Source organism: Cyclopterus lumpus, chromosome 15, assembly GCF_009769545.1.
Source record: "Cyclopterus lumpus isolate fCycLum1 chromosome 15, fCycLum1.pri, whole genome shotgun sequence".
Lineage (NCBI taxonomy): Eukaryota > Metazoa > Chordata > Actinopteri > Perciformes > Cyclopteridae > Cyclopterus > Cyclopterus lumpus.
In genome coordinates, this window is record NC_046980.1 from 22,599,387 (window position 1) to 22,627,181 (window position 27,795).

Genomic DNA, 27,795 nt, shown 5'->3' on the forward strand with positions numbered 1-27,795 from the left:
GAGAGGCGGCAGATGAACACATCAGTGTAATACAATAACAGCTCTTTTATAGTGTGTGTGTGTGTGTGTGTCTCATTCTGATTGATTGGCCATAAAATGTAGACACAATCATCCCTTTTGTTTTAACTATCAACAAAGACCTTGAAGCACCAAAGGTAATGAGAACAATCACAAAGTGGGATTATAATAGGAGCGATATTTGCCCGTAGCCAAGCGTCCTTGTCATAGCCGTGCAAACATGTTCCATAAAAACCAACCAGCGCGAGGAGAGCCTGAGGAGCAGCATCTGCAGAAAGGGACTGTGGCTAATGAGGTGGACATGTCGTGGTCTGTGAAGGGTCAGTGCATCGTTGTACCCCAGAGTCCTGACATGAGAACCAACAGTGTGTCTTCAAAGGCCTCCACCTCTTATTGTAGTCTTCATCACAACAGATGACTGGTTGGGTCAAAATGTACTCAAAATGTGTGGGTTTGGTACCCTCCAGGTTCTCCAGCTTCCTCCCTCAGTGCAAAGCCAATTGATGACTCTAAATTGGCGTCTGTTGACGCGTCGGCCCTTTCGGGGTTGTTCAAAGGCCTTCCGAGCTTTTGTGAGGACGTGTTCAGACCGCAGCCCCGATGTCTTTGGACGATGCCAACAAAGGCGTCTCTGGCAAAACCACAGACCACGGCGGGTTTCACAGCAACAAAATGAAACCCGGATGCTAATGTTGTATTTCTACTGCTTCTTCTTTATTGTCATGACAGAAGATGAGATAATTGTCCCCACGACTGCTTTCCAGAAGTGTAAAATCCGTATTATTTAGATCAGATCAGATTAGATTTGTTTCGTAGATTTAGCTTTTGGTGTTTCAGAGAATAACACTTGGGAGCTTTAGAGGAGAGGACTTTAAACGAATAGGCAGATTACTTTGAGTTCAGTGTGTATTGACTGAGTGTAGCAGCCTGCAGCTGGTTTCATAGGGACACATTGTTCCCTGATGCTCCTTGACCCTCCGGCCCAGTGATGATCAGCCGGTCCTGGTCTGGGCTTCTTCAGCCAGTCTGTGTATTGGTCCTAATTGTTCTTTTGCATCTTCTCGAGGCTTACGAAGACTTTATTAATCTGCTTTTGTTTAGTTTATGTTCACATATGTATTCAGGTCCTTCTAACAGCGTTAAGTGCTTGTGTAATGAGCTAATCTCCTTTTTAGTAAATTGTTTTTTTCTTTTCTTGAAATGAGCCTTGAGTACTGGTCTCTTTCTCTGTGCTCATTCCACCCTTTAGTCTTGTTGTTAATTACATTGTTGTGGTAAAGTGGCACCATTTCCCCATGATATTTTGTGTGTGTGTGTGTGTGTGTGTGTGTGTGTGTGTGTGTGTGTTTTTCTAAAGCCTTCCTCTTTGTTCGACAGGTTCTCATCACCGGTCCAGCCGACACCCCGTATGCCAATGGCTGCTTTGAGTTCGATGTGTACTTTCCCCAAGACTATCCCAACTCCCCCCCTCTGGTCAACCTGGAGACCACCGGTGGACACAGCGTGCGCTTCAACCCTAACCTCTACAATGATGGAAAAGTGAGTTGATCTTTAAATCAATTAAATGTCAAAAAGATGGAGGATTTAATCCTTTTTTTAACCTTTTTAAACCTTGGTCTTCTAGAATAAACGCGTCCTGTTCATCAGCACCACCTTCTCCTTTCAGTGATAGCGGCTAATGCTTCACCTACTGTTTAATTTGAGCAACATTGTGGTTTAATAATCATTTAAAGTCTTTTTATTATGTATGATTTTAAGAGAGGCGAGTGAGAAGAGGAGATTCTGATGTTTCAGATCTAAATGGTTTTGTGTGTCTGACTTAAGAACAGGTGAAAATGAAGGTTTTTACACATTTGTATCATAAGAAACACTTTGCAAAGTATTGCCTGAAGCAACTTGACATGGCTGAAACATGTGGTGACGACCCAGGGTTGAGAGGGCTGATCTCCACTGACGGTCTGGTGAGAGCTTCAGAACAACAACATCAAGAAGCCAACATGGCGTGGAAGTGTCAAACCGACCCGGTGGGTCTGAAGACCAGATGTCTGGCGTCCACTTTTGAATGAAACTTGACATTTGGAGGTTTTCTCCAGACATCTTAGAATCTGTATTCCTCTCTCTCTCTCTCTCTCCCCCTCTCTCTCTCTCTCTTTCTCTTCTCTCTTCTCTCTTTCTCTTTCTCTTTCTCTCTCTCTTTCTCTTTCTCTTTCTCTTTCTCTTTCTCTTTCTCTTTCTCTTTCTCTTTCTCTTTCTCCCTTTCTCCCTTTCTCCCTTTCTCTTTCTCTCTCTCTGTCTCTCCCTCTCTCTCTTTCTCTCCTCTCTCTCCCTCCCTCTCTCTCTCTCTCTCTCTCTCTCTCTCTCTCTCTCTCTCTCTCTCTCTCTCTCTCTCTCTCTCTCTCTCTCTCTCTCTCTCTGGTCCTGGCTTCCCTTCCATCCAGGAGTTGGTCAAGGTGCCTATGCTCAGCCTACCTGGCGCACCTCATTAGGCAGCTGCTGACGGTCCACATGTTTCAATAACAGCTGCTGTGATAAATACCTGATGAGGGATGAGAAGCTAGATGCTTATAACAGCTTAGATCTGTTTGTTCAGTGATGTGAAGCAGCTTCAAGCTGTTTAACAGACAAATCAATAATGAGAACATCTCAAGAGCAGACAAAGGGGGGTATCAATTGAACAGGAACATAAAGGAACTGCGTAATCTCAAAGCTTGCGATCGATTGCAGTCCAACTATGGATGGAGCCGTCCCCGAGCCTCATTATTTAGATGCTCCTTGTTGAACCACGAACTGTTCTTTTTCGTCTGTGTCAATCAGGTATGTTTAAGTATCCTCAACACGTGGCACGGCAGACCAGAGGAGAAATGGAACCCGCAGACCTCCAGCTTTTTACAGGTGAGTTGAGGATCCATCACGTCTGGGCGGATCAACGGGGCCGTGGCGTGAGCCTCCAGTTCATCTCTGGCCTGTCATTGCGCCGCCAGGGGCTCTGTGTTAATGGGCTTGTCATCAGCCGCCATGAGGGATCCCTTTAAAGCCCCGTTACTGCGTTGCTTTGGCGACGGTGTGTAGGTGTTCATCAAACCGGTTTCATTCAACACTTGAAGATACGCCTGCTGACACGCATCGCTCATCTTGAAGTCCACGTTGAGTCCAGATCTGTCTTGTTTTATTTGTGTTATCTTTCTTTAGATTGTATTTGTCAGACAAACCCAACACACTTAACATTATTTCATTGTAGGACACACAGTTGGAAACACTGTGAGGCTTTGAATGCATGTGGAGATGTTGAGGCTGGCTTTTCAAAAGAAGGAGCTCATGCTCTGCCTCAAAGAAGCAAATGTTTACCTTTTTGTGCACTTACAGATATTTATGGTTTGACACCAGAAGCCAATATGTCTACATTCTGCTCATTTGTAGTCGCGCTCCAGCTTTGATGATCTGTGTGTCCTCGGTCTAAAGCCTTGAGTGTCTGGTCTTCTGATTTGTGCATTGAGGGCTCCTGGGTATCCCAACGTGGTGCACAAACACACACATGAAGACACACACACACACACACACACACAGCAGTGTTGGGTCGTTCGCTCTCAGAAACGTGCACCTCCTCCATCTTTTTATAATTCCCTCGTTTGCCAGGTTGGAAAGTCCATTGATTATCATTCCAGTCAGCATGCTGTGGATCAATGATGGACAATAAGGGAGGGGAGGGAGACGGGGGAGTAGGCAGGGATCAAGTGGTCATCAACCGAGGTGGATATCGCCTCTTAAAACCAGTTTAAGATGGACAGAACAACAGTTGAAGGTCATTGATATCCAGATGGAGCACGTGGTCCAGCTCCAGCAGGCAGGCCTCCGAGCCCGAGATGTTTAGGGACAGAATGATGCAGGAGGACGGCCACGGCATTCATACAGATGTATTAAAAGATATTTAGAATGGTCCACAATATTCCTGGCTTTTATTAGACTCTCTTCTAAAGGTCCAGCATTGCCAAGAACAGGATTAAACCCAACCACGGGGAAAGAATGTGGTGAAACATACCATCGTTCTATATTATTGAAGTGAAGATGGATCCTGAAACCGTTGCTCACATGATTCTGCTCCTCCCTGACTCCCCCTGCTGTAGGTGCTGGTGTCGGTGCAGTCCCTCATCCTGGTGGCTGAGCCGTACTTCAACGAGCCGGGCTATGAACGTTCCCGCGGGACTCCCAGTGGCACCCAGAGCTCACGGGAATACGACGGCAACATCCGGCAGGCCACCGTCAAATGGGCCATGCTGGAGCAGATGCGCAACCCCTCGCCATGCTTCAAAGAGGTAGGGAGCGCAGCGTCTTCTGTTGGCTTTACAAGGTGGCTTTGATGCTCATCAACACCCTCCAGGTGCCGTTATTACGGGCTGCACTTTTCAGACTGGACAAAATCTGACTGGATGAAACACAAGTTTGTAAATTCTTTCCGAATCGACATGAACTGACTTAATCTTCAGAGATTAGAACCTCAACAGGACTTAAAAGTGATGAAATGTGTTCTGTGAATTCCCTCGAAAAGCAAAACCACTGCTGGATGTGTTTTATACTTCCTTCCTTCCACAATGACCCCTCATGCGTACGCGTGAAAGGGCCTCGAAGCTAACAAAAGCTAACATGTAGCAATACTTCTTGATCTGCTGCAGAGATGCGGAGAAACAAAGTGCATTCTGGGAACTCAGGCTGGTCATTCTCTCTTCTTGGAACGCGGCAGATTATGAGGAAACCACCGAAACGTAGACCGTTGTGTTTTGTACTCGGGGGAATAAAAAACCTGTTATTAGAAACCCTGCAGATCCATATTTTAACTTTAACGTTACAATATGAACACATTATTTCTTGATCGGGAGAGGAAAGATGACGCGAGAGAACAAACATCCACTTGGAGTAGAATTTGGTCCTCAAAGATCACTGTAGACCTTACGAAACACTTTTTAATAACTCAAGAAGGTATTTGTAGATTATGATGATTTCCCACAAATACACGTGACGAGTTTTCACAAGGTTTTTCTTTTCTCCCCCACTTGGAATACAAAGTTCCAGTGAGATACAGAATTATTCCCATGATGCATTAGCCGAATTCCCGACGTCTTTCTGGACATGTTTCCCCTGATTTCGGTCCAGAAAAAACCCAAACGAGGGATGAGAAGCAGCCCGTCCGCCCTGAGGGTTGTCGGGCCACGCCGGCTCACCATAAATTCCCCTCGGTAGATCACATGGTCTGGAGGTTGGCCTCTCCTCTTCCTCAGCTTGTCCATATAATGTGATCCTTTAAAGGCTCCGTGGTGAGACGGATGACAATCGTTCAACCTGCTCATCCAGAGCCGCTTCATTCAGAAATGTCAAGTAAGAGGAACGAGGGAGAGGAGAGAGAGAGAGAGAGAGGGGGGCGAGCCGAGGGAGAGCAACAACAGAGATCCAATCATCTCCACAGGATTGCATGAGGAAGACATGGAACTGTGCATCGGTCTGTGAAGGCTTGGATTTGGGTTTACTGCTTCTTTTTTTAAATTAAAATGTGAGTGTTGTTTCTCTGATCAATATGTAAATTACTTTCTATGAACGAGTCTCTCAAATGAGACATGTTTTTAGCAAAAACCTGAGCTTTATTAGTTTTCTGTAGGAAAAAACATTGAGTTAGTAGCTGTGAGGAAAACAAGATGGCGGCTCGTCATCCGATTCAGGGACAGGATGTCGTAAAGGCTGTAAAGCCCTCTGAGGCAACGCTGTGATCGGGGATATCTGGCTAATGTTTTGGATAATTAAAAATGTAATTTATGTTGATTAATCACATTCATCAGAGGATGGCGCCGAACCACGGGTTTACAGTTGCATTGTGGGAGATTTTGCGAGGTGAATTACTCTGGTGTCTGCAGCCGGTGCTGCTTGTATTTCTGTGGGATTTGAAGGTGAAATGGTTCAAGTCTATCGTCCCTTTGCAGTGCTGGAAATAAATAAAGAAGTAACAACTGGATCCATGACGTCACGTCTGTGAAATGAACCGGCGGCCCGAGAGATATTAAGGAGGACGTGGCAACGCCACCCCAGAGATTCAATTAAGCTTGGTGAGAGAGCCCCGTGTGCTCTTCTCACCTCCGGCCTTTTAGCACTTCATCGTCCTCGGCTGAGACCGACACGGACTAAGAGGGAAGGACACGCGGCCGTGAGCAATGGCCGGAGTCTCCTTGCAGATAACTATTTAGACACATTCTACTCCATTTAATTCAAGTCAAGGTCGTGGCTCTAATTGTATGTCTACGTTTTCTCAAATGCTTTTGCGTGATGTTTCCATGAAGGAGGGGTACAAAATATTGCGTCCCAATGTGAGGACAACAACTTAAACTAGTGTTGGTGTTGTGTATCGTAGTGTGAACACGTGCTTGTTAAATGAGTAATAAATCAAATGCGTAGGTCATGTCGTCTTTGTGGCAGTGTGACATGAAGCTGTGTAGGAAGTATCTTTTATTTCTGGAATTGATTTTCAGTTTTATTCCTTTTTTTGATAGTTATACTATTACATTCACACCGCTCCTGACATTTCTGGAAATTATATCACATATTTTAACATCTGTTATCCACTCAAGAGTGCTAAGTGCTTTGGTAAATTCTCTACAGAAGACAATATAAGTAATCAGACTGAATTGCCTTTTAATTTCACTTCATTAGTTCCAACTGTAAAGACACTGTTGTTCATGTCAGCTGATTTCTGTTTGGGAGGAGAGGTTTTGAAGACAGTGGTGATGGAGATGTTAACTCATAAGATGTTAACTCATAACATCTTAACGGCTATACCTTCTTCATGCATGGCCTCATTTTTGGATCTATTTTTCTGAAGCTCTTTTTATTTATTTATTTTATTTGTAGACTAGCGCAACCTTCCCTTCCGAAAAGTAAAGCCAGTATTGAAGTGCCTTAAAGCTGCATTCTCTCTCCTGACCACCAGGGGGCGACTCCTCTGGTTGTATAGAAGTCTATGCTTCATGTGTTATAGCTGCATTCTCTCTCCTGACCACCAGGGGGCGACTCCTCTGGTTGTATAGAAGTCTATGCTTCATGTGTTGAAGCTGCATTCTCTCTCCTGACCACCAGGGGGCGACTCCTCTGGTTGTATAGAAGTCTATGCTTCATGTGTTGAAGCTGCATTCCCTCTCCTGACCACCAGGGGGCGACTCCTCTGGTTGTATAGAAGTCTATGCTTCATGTGTTAAAACTGCATTCTCTCTCCTGACAACCAGGGGGCGACTCCTCTGGTTGTATAGAAGTCTATGCTTCATGTGTTAAAACTGCATTCTCTCTACAGACCACCAGGGGGCGACTCCTCTGGTTGTATAGAAGTCTATGCTTCATGTGTTATAGCTGCATTCTCTCTCCTGACCACCAGGGGGCGACTCCTCTGGTTGGATAGAAGTCTATGCTTCATGTGTTAAAACTGCATTCTCTCTCCTGACAACCAGGGGGCGACTCCTCTGGTTGTATAGAAGTCTATGCTTCATGTGTTAAAACTGCATTCTCTCTACAGACCACCAGGGGGCGACTCCTCTGGTTGTATAGAAGTCTATGCTTCATGTGTTATAGCTGCATTCTCTCTCCTGACCACCAGGGGGCGACTCCTCTGGTTGTATAGAAGTCTATGCTTCATGTGTTGAAGCTGCATTCCCTCTCCTGACCACCAGGGGGCGACTCCTCTGGTTGTATAGAAGTCTATGCTTCATGTGTTGAAGCTGCATTCCCTCTCCTGACCACCAGGGGGCGACTCCTCTGGTTGTATAGAAGTCTATGCTTCATGTGTTATAGCTGCATTCTCTCTCCTGACCACCAGGGGGCGACTCCTCTGGTTGTATAGAAGTCTATATAAATGACTCTACTTCTCTTGATGTATTCCCTCAGTAAACATTGTAAACATGAGTTTATGGTCTCAATCTCTAGTTTCAAGTCTTAAAAGACACCTTACGTTTACCTGGAGCTCTGCAGAACCCAGGACTCCATCGAGTTGCTGGAGACACAAATGAACCGGCTCTTGAGTTTTGCCAATGAAACTTCCCTTTTTGGTCTTTAAGCCTGATCTCGTGCATGTGAGCTGACTGTACTCGCATGTACCGATGTACAGTGTGCGTGAAGACTTTTTCTGAGAGCTCATTTGTGTATAGAGCTTCCTTCCCTTTTGTGACGGACGTCCAAAGACCAAACGTTAAACTGCTGCTGGGACACGCCCCTTTTTTTTGAAGCGCATAAGGTCAGGCGTTGGCTTCTGTCATGTCTCTGGTCATGGGTTGTACGCCGACTCTGGATCTAACCGTGTTTACCACACATTAGCTGGGGACTGTCACCCACCTCACTGCATGTAAGGATGAAGAGAGGGAGATGAGGAAGGAAGAGAGATTAAAGTGGTCCCCAACCCCTCGGCAGCCCCATCATAACTAATGCACTCCATTAGCCAGCATACCGATGGCCCCCGTGACTGTTACTGGGAGGTCGACTGGAGGGGACCCGGGTCTAGATGGTTGACACCAGAAGGACTAAAGCTGCTCAGTCCATCTCTTCTTTTAGAGGACGCTTCACGTTGTAGAGGGTGAACGGAGACACGAGCCCAATAAGCAGCTCATGTCCACACAGCTGCTGAACAGTTGTTGGGAAACGGATCAACATCATCGGACAAGATGGGAGCATTTTGAAACTAGGATTTTTTCTTCTTATAAATATATATATTTTTACAGCAAATACACGCAGATCTTAATAATATATATCCTGTATTTGTTGCATTCGGGTTGAACATGGGAATGGCACACACCAAATCTTTTCCTAAATCTTCCAGATGTGTCTGGATTTGTGTACCGACGCAAAGTTTTGAGAAGCAACCGATACTGATGGTGTGTAATATTAACAGGAGCATAAAACAAGCCTAAAATAAACGAGCTATAATTAACTTGTGAAGACTTGTCGGGCTATAAATGTCCCAACCTCAAGACGTGTTGACTCATTTTGAATAAATACAATGTATTATTAACTCGCTCTATACTTGTGTGTGTTTGCAGGTGATCCACAAACATTTCTACCTGAAGCGGACGGAGATCATGTCTCAGTGTGAGGAGTGGATCGCCGACATCCAGCAGTACAGCAGCGACAAGCGGGTGGGCCGCACCATGTCCCACCACGCCGCTGCTCTCAAGGTAACGCCCCCCCGGAGCGCGTTGAGCCCGCCTCTCAACCCTAACAATGGGCTAGCCGCAGGGGAGGTTCAAAAGGATCTGGAGCTCCTCCAGAGATGCATAATAAACAGTATTTAATTAACGAACGAGAATCATCAGCACATGCATACATGGTCCGGCCGGGCCGACAGCCCATTGGCTGAGAGCAGCCAGTAGTTCCTGTCTGTTGCAGCTGTTTCTCACTTCGGGTGTTCGGAAGACTCTTCAAAATAAGATGGCTTCAAAATAAAAGCTTCTTCCGCCTGGAAACAGCAGTTTTTTTATGATCGCGAAGCGAAGCCTACTACGTCTCATAATCAATACATTTCATTCATACCCGAGTCATCCTATAGTTAGATGACCATAAAACATCTTGCAATCAACATTAGTTACAATAATAATACAGTAATCATACCTTCTCATACGCTTTCTTCAATACACATTCCTCCGAATAGTCTTCATAATATCTTTCTTTATGTATTCATTTAAAACATAGACTTTCTTATTTACATGGGCAAGTATATATAAAATCCACTACAACTCCGCCTTATGTCACGTTCCCAGCGCATAACACGCACATGAAGAGAGACGGGATGAGAGCGGCATGACGTTAGCCTTTTAAGCTAGTAGGCTATCCGCTGTCAGGCTGAAGGCTATTGATGCATATTCATCTGTACTCTGTTAGTGTGCCTCTAACCCGCATCCTACGCCCCTGCTGCCTTGACATGTGGGTTAATCTGCAGCTAAAAATAGTTGAACAAATGCAGCTGTTCAAGGAAATTGTAACCATTAAAAAAAAAAAGAGACTTTCTTAAAGATTTAAATCTTCAGTGGGTTTAGAGCTGAAAGTCAAAGTACTGAGAGATGGACCACATGGATGGTTTTGGTCTGTTTGTGGGATTTGTTGATAAAACTCTAAAACGGTGTTGTACTCCTTTTAATGTTGGATTGTGTGTGTGTGTGTGTGTGTGTGTGTGTGTGTGTGTGTGTGTGTGTGTGTGTGTGTGTGTGTGTGTGTGTGTGTGTGTGTGTGTGTGTGTGTGTGTGTGTGTGTGTGTGTGTGTGTGTGTGTGTGTGTGTGTGTGTGTGTGTGTGTGTGTGTGTGTGTGTGTGTGTGTGTGTGTGTGTGTGTGTGTGTGTGTGTGTGTGTGTGTGTGTGTGTGTGTGTGTGTGTGTGTGTGTGTGTGTGTGTGTGTGTGTGTGTGTGTGTGTGTGTGTGTGTGTGTGTGTGTGTGTGTGTGTGTGTGTGTGTGTGTGTGTGTGTGTGTCGTCCCTGCAGAGACACACCGCTCAGCTCCGAGAGGAGCTCCTGAAGCTGCCCTGCCCCGATGGCCTGGAGGCCGCCAGCGACCAGTTCTCCGAGAGGAGCGCCGCCCTCCTGCTCAAAGAGCTGTCCAGTCAGGACGTGGAGAAGCCCGGTGGCAGTCAGGAGGGGCAGCTATGAGTCCTCGCCCTCCCAGCATCTCCCCCCCCCCCCCCTCCTCCTCATGACGATTATTACTCTCGAAAGGACTCGATGGCTTCAGAGCTCAAGCCACCACTTTGTCAATATTTGTATGTAAAGATCTACTAGCAGAATAGCCGGGGATGTGGGGAACCAGAACGCGATGAGAAGAACAATGGAGTATGCTTCGCCCTTATTGCAAACTTTTATTTACCTGTAAAAGAGTGTAAACATTTTGTGCTTTTTTTCCAATTGTGAAATAACCACTGATTGGTATGTTATTAAACTTGTTTATGTATACATAATGGCAGAGAAGAAAACAGATTATATAAGGGAAACTACCTTTTAGAGAAGAATGTTTACTGAATGTTAATTTCCTTCATTTTTTTTTCTTCCCTTTTTGACTGTTGGCGCGAGAACAGTTGTAACCAAGGATATTGGTCGTTCTTTAAAGTTGCTATTTAAAAAATAAAAAAAATCTAAAAAAAACGAGCAAAAAAGAAACCGCACACGTAACAGAACCTGAGATATATATATAAAAAAAAAAAGCCCCTCTGGTCACCTTTTGCTTCATTTGATTTCTCTAGGATCATATCCACTTGAATACATGCTGATGGACATTCTTAATTGCTGTTATCCCCTTTTACAGGCTCCAAATTAAAAAGCACCATGCTCTGGATAAACATGTGTTGCCTCTCAGAACTTCTCCATGACATACGACCGAGTGTCAGCCACGTAGGAAATGTCGTGTGTGTGCGTGTGTGTGTGTGTGTGTGTGCGTGCAACAACCCCCAGTGAGATACAAAGCTGTGATGTGCCTTTGATCTACACCGTACCACCAAATACTCCGACAAGAGTTCCTTTTACTGATTTCTTTGCTGTTTCTAAAAAAAATTATAATTCTGCTCCGTCTGACATAAAAGTTGCTTTTTTTTTTCTTTTTTTTTCTTATGTTGAACTTCAGTGAACAAATGCACTTTCTTTTCTTCTCTCTCCTTAGAACGGTCACATTCTCCTTTTTGCTAGGACATTAAATGGAGCTTGAAAGTCTGGATTGATTGTGCGAATGCTTCTTTCTGCGCGACGGGACGTCGGAGAGGCCGAGACGCCCGAGCAAAGACGCCCGATCCTCCGCCGCATTGGCGCTGCGGCCTAGTTTTATTTTCTGAAAAGTATTGGGACTACTTTGTTGGGTGTATTCATCTGCCTTTTTATTGTCCTTTCCTTCTCATGCTCCTTGGAAGGAGGTTGAGTTGGGCCAGAATCCCCAAAACCTGCTTTATTTTCTGAGGTTGAGGTTGTCTTCTAAAACTTCAACTCTGAAGATAGTTTGGAAGTGACCTCAAATATTCACATCAGCTGAAATCTAAACCATTCACTCAAAATGAATTGTTAATATGCAAGTTTTTTTTAAATTAATTTTTTACCTGCTCTGAGAAGTATTTATAAATAGCTAAGCAGTAATTATATTGAAAGGCCCTGATGTAAACAAAAGGTTGTCCCCATCCAACAATCAGTTCCATTCTATAACGGAGCACCTGTGATGTGTCGAGTTTAATTTAAACGAGTCCTGTGTCGAGCTCGTCGTTCCCCGGGGTCGAAAGCAGGAGATTCCTTTTTTAGTAAACCTCATGGTTCTGGAGCAGGTCTGGTTCTGGTTCCCCCAGTTCTACGGCCCGAGCCTCCAGCCTCCTTCATTCTCAATTATTATTATTATTATTTTACTTCCATGTCCTTAAGGTGAAATGCAACCCATTAATCAGAGGAACACCTCTGGGTCCTCAGGAACCACCACAGTGGTTGAAACATGTTTAACCTGAATCAGCAGCCAGGAGCTGCGTCACCCTCGGAAGCAGAAATGACCGTTAACAGGAAGAGTTGCATGTAAAGAGATGACTCGGTGGCCCTCAGGAGAGAGCGCTCCCTTTCCATTTGTGGATGTGGCACTTTATAAACAGGTGCATGACGAATCCATTTCTACACTTGCTTTGCATGTAAACAGATTAAAGTGAAGCCCCTTAAAGCGTTCCAGGGGGACGTATGAGCCGCATCAAGCTGCTGGGCTTTTAAACAAAATACTCTCAAACTTATTAACATCCAATATAATGGGATGAACTCAAACTGAGATAAAGTTGGGTGCATTTGCAAGTAATAAATGAAAAGATAAGCATGCATCATGTACACTGATGGCGTAAGCATGACGACGAGGCCGACCACAAAAGAGAACAGTTAATGGCAGATGGTGGCTGATGATTTTATAATATATTAGAACAGTGAAAATAAAACTACAGTTTGAGGCCAATGATATGACCTTTTATGTGTACATAGACAAAGTTGGACTATTTAGTTTTCTCTGGCTATAAATGATGTTGCCTTGGTAAATATTAGTGCAACAAAAAAAAGGAGAATTAATAGTGGACCCTTCGGTATCAGATCTCTATCATCTAAAGCTGTACTAGTAAATAACTGAGATCACACCTGGGCATGATAACCCTAACACGTAATCAGGAGCCTGAACTCCTGAGGCGTCCTCCTTTTATTGTGGGCCCCACTCTGCTGATTGGCCAGCGTGAAGTGTGTGTGTGGAAACCAATGAGGAGCATCACTGACCTGCATGTCTGGTCTTCATAAAATCAATAACCACAGACTTTGAAATCACAGAGGAGCTGGCTTGTGCAATAAATAAAAAGGGACAACAACTGATAAGGATATATATATATCAAGGTTGTAGTCTTGAATGATCAGAGACCAACGCATAACGTTGGTTGTAGTTATACATTCTGGATATAAACAAGGAGGGTTATGATCTGTGAAAACTTGAATAGGTGTCACACTGGACCCAAGGTAAACCTCAACATGCTGTAGGGCGAGAGCCTCCTCCTCTATAGTTGATTACCTAAGTTGATGCTTGTTGAGAAGTAACTCACAGGATGATCCATGTCCTGGTCACCCTCCTGCAGAAGAACTCCAACCGCGCTGGCATCAACTTCTTACTGGAAGGGCAAGGAGGAATCTGGGCCAATCAGAACACATTATCCCTCTGAGGTTTGCCCTCACTAGAGCACACAAAGGGCTTTGAGAGATGCTGCTTTGGTTAAAGCAGTCAAGGGAGCTGCCACAGAGGAGAAGTTTGAGCAGAAACGTCGATAACATCCCGACATCCCAAGGAAACGGGTTGTTGGTACTGGGAATGCTGCGATCTCGGCATCCGCAGGACGAACCGGTCCTCGACCAACCCGCTGACCGAGCTGGAGAGCGCTTCTCTCTTCTTTTCTTTTTGGTGGTCGGGATTGTATTTACATATATGATATATTATTTGTATCACATTTGATGCATCAGGCATATTTATCAATTTATTGATCACAACAATGTTTATTTTAGGAACATTAACAATCAGAACCTTTTATTGCCAAGTATATTTTCACATACAAGGAATGTATGGTGGTGCAACACGGGACAACATTAAACAATCAACACGGGACAACATTAAACAATCAACAACAATCAACACAAGGCAAGAATTGAAAATAATGTTGATTGCTTTTAGAACCTTTCAGTTGCTTTGGTTCTTATTTTTCCCCAAACAGGAACCTTTTTATTTCATTTTAGGCAAAGATGGACTTTACATGGTGTCCTGTGTTGTTGGGCCCTCGACCTCTGTGCTCATGTGCACTTTTTAAAACTTGTTCTGCTTGCCTTAATTAGTGTAATCAACTTTTTAAAAAATTAATAAAAGGTTAACAATATGTATTTGCAACCCTGCAAGTTTATATTACAGAGATGCTGTTCGGGTCAATTTGAGCAGGCAGTGAAGGGTCCTCCATGTTTCACCCCATTTCTCTCTCTCTCGCTCACACACACACACACACACACACACACACGCACACACACACACACACTCCTCTAGTCAGCCAATCAAGTGATCAACCTCAGCAGGAAACACCAAAATAAAACCGGAAGTAACACCATCTGCACAGTGACACCTTAACTGCATGGACCTGTGCGTTATATACGCCATAAAATAGAGCCAACGGTACCTGCAGTTAACATGCCGCTACTGGTAAATACAAAGTCCTCATCTACAGAAACACATCTGTGCCTGAACTTTGAAAAAAAAAAAAAAAACAGCACAGCATACGCAAGTCCACGTTCTCCCACAATGCAATGCGCATCTGTCATGGCTGCTCACTGATGCCACTTGCGTCCCACATGGAGTTAGAAATAAACAGTTTGATCTCCGACTGAGAAACACCCTCTGGGCTCATTGAGAACACGACGAGTCGCCGGCTTCGATCCAGCCCGTCCAGACTGAGGCCAGTCCACTTCACTCGAGAGGGAACCGGAGGGTCCGGCATGCAGCTGGCCGTGGAGATCCCCGTCCTGCGGGGCTTTTTAACAGCCGGCGAGGCGACGGGATGGAGGCAGAATGTGTCCAACGCTGCAGGTGAGACACCCGCACCACGGCGTCTATGAAGGGGGCGGACAGCGGCTACACTCGGCTTAGACTAAGGGACATGTCCCGGTGTGGGAACTCACGGTTCACGGTCGGTTTCTGGTCATGACAGCGTGTTGATGGTCCAGGTGAACCCACGTGAGCGTCATGCCAGACCCCCCCATTCAATATCTGTGGGTGATGTTAATTCGGCAACAGCAGATATTTAATGAAGTAATACTTGATAACGGCTTTAAATGTCGCGAGAGTCTCTTCCATTCGGCGTGATTTATGTCCATTTCATGTACGACGTCAACTTGAGCTAACCTTAGCTTCTGCCGTGTCACGTGACTGTTAATGCTGTCTCAAGGGGACATGTCTCCACAGCCTGTCTGTCTGCCGTGTCACGTGACTGTTAATGCTGTCTCAACGGGACATGTCTCCATGTCTGTCTGCCCTGTCACGTGACTGTTAATGCTGTCTCAAGGGGACATGTCTCCACAGCCTGTCTGTCTGCCCTGTCACGTGACTGTTATTGCTGTCTCATGGGGACATGTCTCCACAGCCTGTCTGTCTGCCCTGTCACATGACTGTTAATGCTGTCTCATGGGGACATGTCTCCATGTCTGTCTGCCCTGTCACGTGACTGTTAATGCTGTCTCAAGGGGACATGTCTCCACAGCCTGTCTGTCTGCCCTGTCACGTGACTGTTAATGCTGTCTCATGGGGACATGTCTCCACAGCCTGTCTGTCTGCCCTGTCACGTGACTGTTAATGCTGTCTCATGGGGACATGTCTCCACAGCCTGTCTGTCTGCCCTGTCACGTGACTGTTAAAAATGACATTTTTCTTTATTCTTTCATCGAACAACAAAAACATGAACGTTGAATAAAAAAAGGTGTATTCCCTTTGATCACCACCCCCCCAACCCCAATTTTTTTTTTTGTGTTTTTCCCTGAATCCTTTCAGGTCTAAATACTTTCTTCCTGGACCTCATCAACGTCCTCCTCACTGCTGTAAAAAGTTAGTCTACTGTATACAAATAAACTTGGTATTAAAATGAACATGGCTTCAGTTTACCAAGTAATAAATATGCTAGGTAATGACAAGCAGTTCACTTTCTACATGAACTAGTTCAGTTCATAGTTCACACCTTTTAAAATGAACTAGTTCAGTTAATAGTTCATAATTCAACATTTTGAACTAAGTTCACAGCTCCAAAAAAATGACCTAGTTCAGTTATTTTTTTCAATATGTTGAGAGCTATAATTTAAATCTCTATCTGTCTGCAATACCGCTCTTGGCCTCTACGCCACTCGGCACTCTCACACTTGCCGGGCAAAGGGCTGGAACGTTCAGACACTGATGACAAAGACGTTCAAACACAACAGAACGTTTTATGTTTATGTTTCTGTCAGACAATGTTCCCAACGTGCTGCATTCAGGGTCCAGCTGAGCTCGGCGTGCATAGTCTTGTTCTCAACTACATTTAAGTTCCCTGTTATATGCTTTTGCAAAAAAAATTTTTTTCAAAATTCCCGTGGAAAATTTGCCGGAAACTTTCCGCCCCTTTGCAACCCTACTTGTATTATATTTATGCTACTCACCCACAGGCAGTGGACGCTCCAGATTCGGCCATATTGCTCAGTATTGGGTACGGGAGGAATGGGTGTTTATGGGTTTTGAGTTCAATTAAGTGGTTTTTTCCCCCGGAATCATAGACTCAACCTTTAACTGTATTCTATGGCTTTAATACGCAATAGCGGTGCGCCCGGTGTTGTGATGGAGGTGTGGAGGCTTTCATCTCGGCGCTGCATAATGGCACAGTGAGAGGGAGGGCTATGGCTTCATGACGGGAAATGACACATCTGAGGTATGGCCTCATGGTTAATGACATTTCAGCTGCTCTTCAGGTCTGCCAAAGAAATGGCAGCAATTATAGAAAACAAGACCGAGGCCCTCAAATTAGGACATACTTCATAAACATTCCAGCAATGAGCTGCAGTTCAGAAGGTCAGTGACTAGAATTTGCAAAAGTGAACAATGCTGAGCAGCAATATACTCAGAGTGATACCTGAAATGCCAATCGACTGATCCGGTCTCTGTAATGGGATGTCATGATCAATGGTGTCGAAGGCAGCACTAAGGTCTAATAATACCAGTACAGAGATGAGTCCTCTATCAGCACTAAGGTCTAACAAAACAAGTACAGAGATGAGTCCTTTATCAGCACTAAGGTCTAATAATACCAGTACAGAGATGAGTCCTTTATCAGCACTAAGGTCTAACAAAACAAGTACAGAGATGAGTCCTTTATCAGCACTAAGGTCTAATAATACCAGTACAGAGATGAGTCCTTTATCAGCACTAAGGTCTAACAAAACAAGTACAGAGATGAGTCCTTTATCAGCACTAAGGTCTAACAAGACCAGTACAGAGATGAGTCCTTTATCAGCACTAAGGTCTTATAATACCAGTACAGAGATGAGTCCTTTATCAGCACTAAGGTCTAACAAGACCAGTACAGAGATGAGTCCTTTATCAGCACTAAGGTCTAACAAGACCAGTACAGAGATGAGTCCTTTATCAGCACTAAGGTCTAATAATACCAGTACAGAGATGAGTCCTTTATCAGCACTAAGGTCTAATAATACCAGTACAGAGATGAGTCCTTTATCTGATGCTTTAGGAGGTCATTAGTAATCTTCACCAGTGCTGTCTCTGTCTCTGTGCTGTTTTCTAAATCCTGACTGAAACTCCTCAAATAAACTATTCTGATGTAGAAAGTCACACAAATGATCTGCGACTACTTTCTCAAGGACCTTCGAGAGGAAGGGAAGGTTAGAGATCGGTCTGATCTGGCGACACTTGGCAGGTTTTTGGTCGGATCTTCTTTTTTAATGTAGCATACTCTTGTTAGATTAGTTATATAGTTTATTAATCCCCAGGGAGCACCAGCAGCAAGCATGCTTACAATTCAATAAAATATCAGGGCAGGACATTCGTTAGTTTGTCAATACTTTTAATTTACAACATTTGTCCTTTTGCCTGTTTAATTCCAATAAACACCAACAAATGGCGTCATGAAACACCACCTCTGTTCTTCATGGTACGGGAGCCTCCCCACTCATTTGATATACTGGAAGTTGGAGAAAAGCATTTCCCCGATGGCCACTGCATATAAAGATGGCACATCATAGGTAGGGCTCAGACATGATGGTAAAAAGGGTAGATGCTGTTCAGGAGAACAGATTGCGTATTAGATTTAGCATTCGAGGCCGAGTGGACTCGCGATTGGCTGAACGTTGTGCTCCTGGATTTAAAGATGTTTTTTTTACAGAGAGACGATGGAGGAAGATGTCATTGTGTGTCTTGTCAGTGCGCTCCTTATTTTGTGTGCTTGTGTGAGGACCGTCATGGAGACATTTGGACTGTTTCATCGTGCTCTGCAGAACATCAGCTACTTCCCTCTCTGTTCTCTCCACCGGGGGAACACAAAGCAATCAATGCTAATGAGCCGAGCCAGTCGCTCTCCTCGAATAGAAAGCTAATGAAAGGCGCGGAGATGTTGAACCGAGCACGCCACAATTATTTCTGCTCAGCAGTCGACCTACGTCCTTTTTCATAAATCAACATTTTTCACCATCGGCCTCTTCGTCAACCAGCCCAGCGTGTGCTGGTGTGGGAGAGTTAACTCGCCCAACGCTCCCACTTCTCTCTGGGGAGCTGTTCAGTATGCTCACGGACTTAATGAGAATATGGAGTTAGATTAAAAAAGCACCGCGAAGCGATATTGGACAAATGTGGGGCGGTAATATGACGAGTTCTTTTCTCTTCTCTTAGCTGCGTTGTCCGTCTTTAGTGTTCATATCGGTTCAGCAGGCATGAATTAGTTATGACAATAAGTCCAGAAGGCCAAGAGTTTGCAGAGGAAATTTCACCAGTCATTTGGTAATTTATCAGCACCGGAGAACAGGAAATAACCAGCCAGCGAACCAATATAAATATGTAGATATCTGGATATGTAGATCTCTAGATGTCAACATATCTGGACATCTAGAACGAGATCTCTAGAAAAAGAACTGGATACCTAGAAATAAATCGAGATCCGTAACTTTAGAGTTTAACAACTTTTGTTATGTAAATGGTGTCATAGAGCGTTGTCGGTTTTATTTGTGTTAACATATATAATATTTATTCCGACCACACACACTGAGCTATTACTTCAGATGTAATTTATACACAAATCAGCTAATGAAGTTGATGTCCATCTGTGTGCATCTTCTTCTTGATTATTGATGCACTTTGACTCTCAATCAAAAGGAAAAAGGTTCTCCAGGCCGATCGTGTTGCTTTCATATAGCCAACGATTTAGATAATTTAAGACCGGCTTTGACAAACCATACAAACAACACTTCTGTAGTTTTATTATATTCATCCTCTTATCTGTATACAAACTTAGTCACTTTTTGAAGATATGAGCAATGCTGGCGCTTTTCTGTGCTGTTCAAAAACAACGAGGGAGTCTTTGAGGTCTTGCTCCATTAGGAGCTTCTTGTGTTTCGAACTCAGTCCCAAGAATTACAATCATTAGGCACGGAGATGATCTGTTCACTGAGAGCCACATTGGGGTTTAAATGCATTCAGGTTAAATTCCTTTGACACAATACACACCGACGCCCTGCTTCCTGCATGTCGGATATATTTCTCCAGTTATATGATGCCACTGTTTGACGATGGTGTCCATGTGGTCACATGACTTGCTCAATGGGACCTCTCTGTTCTCCCAGAGGCGGGGCCCCTGCTGGACTTCTTGATGGAGGGGGACTTTGAGGCCGTTCTGCGGAGCCCCCAGGTGTTGGATCTGCTCACTGGAGATGGCAGCTGCAGCGATGGGGAGGACCTCGAGGCCTACCTGGAGAGACAGGTCTTGCTGTATCTTGACGATGACCACGCCAACAGGTAATGCAGCCGTTGTCTTTCAATCACATTGCTATACAACGATATCTTTCCTCGGTGACTCGGAGCCAGCTGCTTCACATTGCCGTCCTGTCGGCCGTCACAGCAGAGACACGCCCACTCTGAGGCTCGGGGAGCAAAGGAGCGTAAAAAAAGATATTGAGTTAAAAATTTGAAAAACACTTGACGTGGTTGTGATTCCAGTAATATTCTGTGAAAGATGATAACAGTAAATATGTAAATAAGCGTGTCCACGTGGACCTGGTGATGAAAGTTGTTCTCAAGAGTGCTTGTTTGTTCTCTTTTCTTTTAGTTGTGAATTATTTATTTTTAATAAGGACAGCTCAACGTCTCCCTACTGGCTCTCGGGGAGAGCTGCCCATGAGTAAATGTTAAATGCAGCACATGCTGCTGCTTCCTTCCATCACCTCCCATCACTTCCTCGGCCTAATGGAAAAGCAGCAAAGCACGTCGCTGTTTTTAAATCTCTAATTGCCTGGAGAGAGACTGTCGTCGCGATATGCTTTTTCTATAACATTGAGGGAGCATCTATTAATCCCGTAGAATGTTTTGAAACCTTGAAGCATCTCGAGATCTCTTCTCTCCACCAGGGAGCTGACGGTGATGGCCCTGGCTGTCGCTTGCCTCCACGCGTTTGCCCAGAGTAACTGGACCGGTCCTCCGGTCTCCATCCGGGTCTCAGACCTGCTGCCCGAGGCCCTGCTCTCCTCTCAGGTAAGAGGCCGTCTCATCACTCGGCGTCAGTTTACTGGAAGGCCAGATTCACAAATGCATTTAAAATAAATTAAGCAACTGAAATTGTGGAAAAGTTACAAGATGCAAATTGTAAAACTTAATATTCTGTCACATTACCTCTATGATTAGTTTTAGTCTTTTGCACATATAAAATATTTAAAACAGGAAATTGGAGTGGCCCACCCTTAATGAAATGCAAATGTTTGTGATTGTCTAAATGTCTAAAGGATTGATTTTTAACTGGCATTAATTGACTTAATTTATCCAGTGACTTTTTTTATCTATTTAATAGCAATGTCTCCTATTCAAACAAACTGTAAAAGTGTGTGCGTGCGCTCAGTGTGACTGTTTGCGATTTATAATCTCACCTTTTTAATATCACAATCCAAATATCCACATCGTTATTCATTTCGTGGCGTGCAGAGTGAAGTCTTGGTGGCAGATCAGAGGAACGATGTCTCCTCCCTCGGTCATGCTGACATCATATTCCCCTGAATGCAATATCGCAGGAACGCCTGGAGGGAATATTTTTATTAGAGTCGGAGGTCAAAGGTCTTTCTGGTTTCCTGGTGCAGTGCATGTGAATGGCATCAGCTGATTGGAAGTAAACATGGACCCAAGATGATGTTGATAATAATAATAATAATAATAATAATGTATCCTTTATTGATCCCTGTCGGTAAATCCTTCTCTGCATTGAGCCACCCTTAGTTATTGAGGAGCAGTGGGCTGCAGTGAAGCAACTGGGGGTTCAGTGCCTTGCTCAAGGACACTTCAACATGAACTATGGGGAGAGCGGGGATCGAACCGGGGACCTTGTGGTTACCATGACGACCGCTCCTCATGAGCTACAGCCTCCCCAATGCAATTATGTTGAAACATGTTAGTTATTTTAATTTATTGAAGTGTTGAGGTGGTTTACGTTTGTACATACATGGACCACAAAGTGTAGGAGCTTGAGATATTAGTCCATCCCTGATTACTATATGGAAATATTCACATGGAAACAACACTCTGGAACTATAAAACCTGTCCTTATAGACGCCCTTAATTCACTTGCTGATGATTTGTAATGGGGATGTGCATGTCATTCCCATGTTTACAGATGGGCTGCATATTCTTTGTATTTGAAGATGAGAGTAGAACCAGAGCGCTGCATGCTGCCACACTCCAGTAATGAAGCACCTCTGGGGTCCTGATTCCACCGGACCAAAGTAATGTCTGTCGGCGTCAATGATTCATCTGTGGCGCCGCACCACGGAGCCTGCGTTAAGCCAGGTCCTCGCATGATGGTGGAGGGGGGGGGGGGGGGCTGAGTGAGTGTGATGATCACCGGGGGGAAACTGGCTCGTTGTTACTTTGTAGCAATAAAACATCGTAGCTCGGAAACGTGTAAAATCAGCAACGCCGGCATCAAAAAGAGGAGATGTTTAATTTCTCCTGGGTTTAACTGATTTGAGGGAGGTGTTTTAATAAGCAGCACTCTAAGGTGTGTGTGTGTGTGTGGATCCTGCCCTGGCAGAGGCCTCTGGTCTTCATCCAAAATAACTTTAAATTATTGGCTGATATTAGCTTATTGCAGCTATTTCTGTACGCAATAAATTGCAGTACAGAAATCCCAAACTGTGGTTTGGGTCATTCATAAACAGTACCACTGTTCCAGAGAGCAATTTTCTGAACAACCAAATATCCCTCGTAGTTTGTATCTTGATCCATTTCTATTGTCACAAGTCCCGTTAACAGCTGTAGTTCTAGACCTTCAGTGGGGATGACTGAACTAATGTTGGTCCTTTGACTGGCAGCCCCAGACCCTGGTTGAGGCGCTCCACTCCAGCCTGCTCCTGGATGGGGAGTCCGTGTACAGCCTGGTGGCCAACCCCTTCCTCCTCATGCTGGCCAGGGTCATTCTCACCAAGTGCTCCTCGAAGATGGCCGGCCTCCAGGTAAGACTGTCCTCCTCCTCATTGAATGCTGTAGACTCTATTTGTGCTTCTGAATGGTGTTTCATCAGATCGGTTTAAAGTGTTTTTATAATTCTTTCCCGGGACAGGATTGTAAAGCCCTCTGAGGCACGTTTGTGATTCTGGGCGATACAAAATAAACTGAATTGAATTGAATCTTTGCCAAATAGATGTGACCAAAAGAAAAGGTGTTGTGCCTCTTTCAGCTGTAGTAGCCACAATAAATACTCTGCTTACCCTCATGCATCACCATTATCAATAACAAATTCAGTGTATGGACGTTACTGGTCATTATTATTATAAAATGATGCTTTACTTGAATTACTATGTGTATATTTGGAGTCTCTTTAGTAAGTGAAAGCTTAAGTCTGTCGCCATTGAGGCTCCTGGTCTGGTTATTAAAGAAGGGCCACTTGACAAGCTCGGCTTCCTGGCTCTTCTTGCACATTTGCATACAGAACCATATGTAAATATGCAAAAGCTAAATGCCAAAGAGGGAACACGGGCTGCCACTCACGAGTCTCTAAAGGGCACATTGACGTGAAGTCAGAGGGCAGGAAGTCTGACGTCGGGAGGCGTGCTCGGCATCGGCCATCGCACCGCCGGCTCCGGGATCACCAGCGAGGACACGCGCAACACGGCCGTTCAGCCGGAGGTGATGCAGTCACTTAGTGAGATGAAAGTTAATTAGCTTTAAATGCATGAGCGCCGCTTCCCCCGCTGCACCCGACTGTTCATCCACATTCCAACAGCGGTAACTATGGAGGGAGAAAGAGAAGGTGTGTGTGTGTGTGTGTGTGTGTGTGTGTGTGTGTGTGTGTGTGTGTGTGTGTGTGTGTGTGTGTGTGTGTGTGTGTGTGTGTGTGTGTGTGTGTGTGTGTGTGTGTGTGTGTGTGTGTGTGTGTGTGTGTGTGTGTGTGTGTGTGTGTGTGTGTGTGTGTGTGTGTGTGTGTGTGTGTGTGTGTGTGTGTGTGTGTGTGTGTGTGTGTGTGTGTGTGTGTGTGGATTTTGATTCAGTGAGACAGAAAATTAAACTTCCATGTAACCACCAGCAGAGGATGGGGTCTTCTTGCATTGCCAATGAGGCAGGTTATATCCTCCCTGACACGCACATAGGATGGGTACGTGGGTAACTTCCACTCTACCACTGCAGACCGAGGACAGGAGGCTTCAAGGGGTAAGCGGGGGTCAGTGGGAGAGGAGATGTGGCACTTCTATGGCTGCAAGACATTGTTCTCTGTGTTCTGGTCCGACCCAGAAAAAGCAAAGCAGTCGGCTGTTTTTAGAGTGTGGTCAGCACTGAAAGGGCCTCGAGCAGCATTGTATGTGTTTGGTATTTATTAAACAAAGAACCAGTTAGTCGTATTGAAAGAATCCAACTGGTTTCTTCTCTTGTCTGTTTAGCTGCTGCCGTGCTGGACTCTGCGCTACGTCGGCCTGCACCAGCAAATCCTGGAGGCCTGTTCTCCACAGCTCCTGGACCTGGCCCAGAGCAGCATTGACCAAGGTAACGTGGACTCGGTCACAGTTCATACCGACTTGGAGTCATGGCTCGGTGCGAGTTCAGTACCCAAAGAACGTCCTTTCAGTTATTCTCAAGAGCAGATCTAGACTGGACTTTTTATAATGTTTGAAAAATGGCTTTGGAGAATATTCGTTGCCTCAGTATGTGACTCGTCCCCCTTCACAATAAAGCAAAGCGTGTGTGTGTTCCATTCATTCCATTCATGGGCCCTCAGAGCACACTGAAGCACCTCTACGACCTGTCCTTGAACGCATCACCGTCATCCTGAGGGCACCATGAAGGCGTTGGCCAAATTTCACGGCACTCCGTCTGCTGATTTTTTTTTGACATTCCATTGAACTACCTCATGGTGGCGCTAGAAGAGAAATCATCCAGAAGGGTTCATCCTCTGGGGAACACGACTGCGTACGAACACTACAGGCGTCCCTAATAGTGCTGAGCGCACACATTTGTCTGGATAAATATCACAATTACCTCAAAGCCACACTCCGTCTTCCAAGAGGTTGAATATGTCAATCTGTCTCCCTCTCCTCGCTCGCCCTGTGTCGCTTCATTAATGTTGACTGGGAATGAAAGTGTCTGATTTCTGATCATTAATTATACACCTCCCCTGTTGCTTCCTTCCTCCCGGCTTGAGGTTTATATTAATAACCGGAGGGGAAGGAGGAGCCACCACACCGTCCTCCCATGCCACCCCCACTCGAGGTGACGCATTAAAAAGTCTCCGTTTACGGTCCTGAAGGGAACAACTCTGACGTCTGCCCATGTTACATTCCTCAACTGTTCAACATCCCCATTCTCTGCTGCGTGTTTACATTACGAGCCGCTTGATTGCATCTGTGCCGGAGTTTTTTAATAATCAGATTTTTGTAATTACCGTCTCTCAGGTAAAACAATGTGTTCCACATTTAGTAGTTTTTTTTTAATGTGCTCCGTGTGGTTCGATATGAAGTTTGGATGCTTAAGAAAACGTCTTCCAAAAGCAGTCCAAGGCGGACACAGATGACAGGTGACGGATATCTGATGAGAACCCTTTAGCCTGCAGGAGAGCTGCATATTGACAGCTGAGCTCTACAAGCTGCTGAAATATGCCATAAGCCATTGTGATTTCTTTCTTTCTTCTTTTTGCCTATGATAATGATTTAGTTGTTCTTCTCTGTCTCTCTTTCACAGTACTAAAAAGCCCGTCTCCGTTGTTGGAGCAGAGGAAGCTGGCTATCCACTTCCACCTGGAGTGCGTGTACACCAGCCTGACCTACTACGACTACAAGCCAGCCAAGGAACACATCCAGAAGGCCCAGGAGCTCTCGGGGCTGGACATCAACTTGACCGGTACGTAGAGCACAGCATCATCTGGTCAACGTGAATGACTTCCATGGGAGGACGCCGTCACACCTGCTCACGACCCTCCTACTGCCGCTTTCACACCGCGGCCCTCTTGGCGTCCGTTAACCAGTTGGGGAGCTTGATGGCCCGAGTGCCATCGGCCACGACGCCTCTCTGAAGCCCACATTGACCTTAGTGGCCCGAGTGGCGCCTTGATGGAAAGTAACCACTTGCTGTCTCTGGTCAATCAAGGTGCTCTTGGCAAACGGACCCATTTCCAGCAAAAGTACTTGGCTCAGCTCATTCTGGAGGTCAAGAAGAAGCAGCAGGACCAGGTGGATGACGACTCCAGTCCCACCCCCACTCCTCAGGCCAGCCTGCCCAAGGTTCGTGTTTCTGTTGTCGTCTTCCTTACACTTCTTTACCACGTTGAGCCTCCTGCTGTTCAGTGGACCGCGAAGCTCCGTTTCAGCCATCACTCGTATACAGGAGGGGATTTGAGTGGGACCCGGTCCAACTGTGATAAATGGTGCTGGACCCAGAACCTGGAGTCATTCATGGGGCAGGTGAACAAAACAAACCTCCCCTGTTTTTAAATGAACACATTGCTGGTCAATAAATCCTAAAATAAGACCAAAGCAGCAAGGTTGTAGCATCAGAAACGCCACGTGTGCGTTGTATTATTCATTAATTCTTTCACTTAAGTCCCATGTTTCACTGAACTCTGTTTCTAATGGTATCTGAACATTGTTGCACAGCGAATGATTATTATGTGACTTTATGAACAAACTAGATAATGAGTTCTATAATTGGCATCATCAGCCTCTGGAGCCCTAATACCATCTGACGACTGTTGGATGGACTTCCCATGCACTGCACCCTCCATCCCTCTTTTTGTTTGAGGAATATTATTAATATACTGGTCCAGTGATCAGTTAAGATCAGTTAAGATTAGTTACACCTTGTGTTCTTGAGGTTCAACGCAAAAAAGTGTTAAAAAAAATAACTGTTGCTTTAAGAAATTCCTATTTGTTTTATTGGGCACAAACTTATGGATGAATGTGTAACTCATATGAATACATTTAATTATTTGATGATGAAAACAGGCTTGCACAGCCTCAGCACAATCATTTACTCGGGGCGACTGTGGGTCAATGGAGCAGGTCCGTCTTTCAATCAGGGGGTTGGCGGTTCAATCCCCGCCCTGGTCGATGTGTCCTTGAGCAAGACACTTAACCCTGCATTGCTCCCCGTAGCTGTGTCTACGGTGTATGAATGTTACATGTAAAGTGTCTTTGAGTACCTTTTTTAAAAAGCACACTGATGAATTCAGGTACATATTCATATGTACATAGTGTGTTTCTTTTTGAGTGCCATGTTAGACTGCAACCCATTCGTCATGTGACTATGAACACGAACAGGACGCATCGGGTAAATGACATCAGAGGCTCTTCCAGCTTTGGGAACGTTGTAATGCAGTTGGGTCTTTACACTAAAACACACACACTTAGCATGCCCATCTTCCAATTAGTGGACAACCCACTCTAGCTCCTGGGCCACAGCCACCACGAGAGAACTGGATCATGCATTCTGAATACACAACAGTGCCTTTCTAATGCATTCCACAGCGCCAAAGAGGGTTTAAATGAAAACTGTAAGTGAGATTGAGCCTAGATCAGAAAGCTCAGAACAGGGGTGACACTAAAATTAAGAACAAAATGAATAATCCGTGAAACGAGTAACAAGAATTCTATAATATGTTAACTCCAGCTACAATTACGTAAGCATGTGATGGACCCATCAGAGGGAGGTGACTCTATTCTATATTTCTTTTCTTATGGGTTGTGGCTGCGAAGCAATTACTCAACAATATGTCACTCTTGATCCGAAGCAGCAGGCTTACAAACGCGCCTCTTCTTTTTGGGCGTTTATGGCTGCAGCGTACATGTTCATGTCTGACTGTTCATCTCCGTGTGCTTACAGGACTACAGTCTGGGTGATGAAACCCGCCTGGATAAGATCAATTTAGCAGAACCAGATGAGTACGAGCTGCCTGACCTCAGCGCTGAGGAGCAGGCCGTCATCCTGGGCCTCTGGTAAGAGATGTGTTAAAGACATTTGGAAAATGTTCTTTTTTATATGATGCTAATCTACCAGTTGTGTAACCT

The 27,795-nt window shown here is 44.9% G+C and overlaps 2 protein-coding genes across 12 annotated transcripts in view; both read left to right on the forward strand.

The window, feature by feature from the left end:
• The window catches only part of birc6 (baculoviral IAP repeat containing 6), an 83,085-nt gene extending 71,365 nt beyond the window's left edge, over positions 1–11,720 (forward strand). For 9 of the 10 annotated variants that reach the window (XM_034551992.1, XM_034551997.1, XM_034551998.1 and 6 more), the window contains exons 69-73: positions 1,396–1,557; positions 2,833–2,910; positions 4,140–4,328; positions 9,072–9,206; positions 10,504–11,720. In XM_034551992.1, the coding sequence (XP_034407883.1) occupies positions 1,396–1,557; positions 2,833–2,910; positions 4,140–4,328; positions 9,072–9,206; positions 10,504–10,668 (729 nt within the window). In that variant the 3' untranslated portion in view covers positions 10,669–11,720. The remainder of the gene's footprint in view (positions 1–1,395; positions 1,558–2,832; positions 2,911–4,139; positions 4,329–9,071; positions 9,207–10,503) is intronic. The other variant, XM_034552000.1, reaches the window with a different exon arrangement.
• A 3,106-nt stretch (positions 11,721–14,826) lies between these two features.
• ttc27 (tetratricopeptide repeat domain 27) overlaps positions 14,827–27,795 on the forward strand; it is a 33,408-nt gene continuing 20,439 nt past the window's right edge. Inside the window, exons 1-8 of one of the 2 annotated variants that reach the window (XM_034552485.1) lie at positions 14,827–15,112; positions 19,891–20,062; positions 20,671–20,794; positions 22,618–22,758; positions 24,181–24,283; positions 25,475–25,633; positions 25,880–26,013; positions 27,611–27,723. In XM_034552485.1, the coding sequence (XP_034408376.1) occupies positions 15,022–15,112; positions 19,891–20,062; positions 20,671–20,794; positions 22,618–22,758; positions 24,181–24,283; positions 25,475–25,633; positions 25,880–26,013; positions 27,611–27,723 (1,037 nt within the window). In that variant the 5' untranslated portion in view covers positions 14,827–15,021. Of the gene's footprint in view, positions 15,113–19,890; positions 20,063–20,670; positions 20,795–22,617; positions 22,759–23,777; positions 23,954–24,180; positions 24,284–25,474; positions 25,634–25,879; positions 26,014–27,610; positions 27,724–27,795 lie in introns of those variants that run through there. The other variant, XM_034552486.1, reaches the window with a different exon arrangement.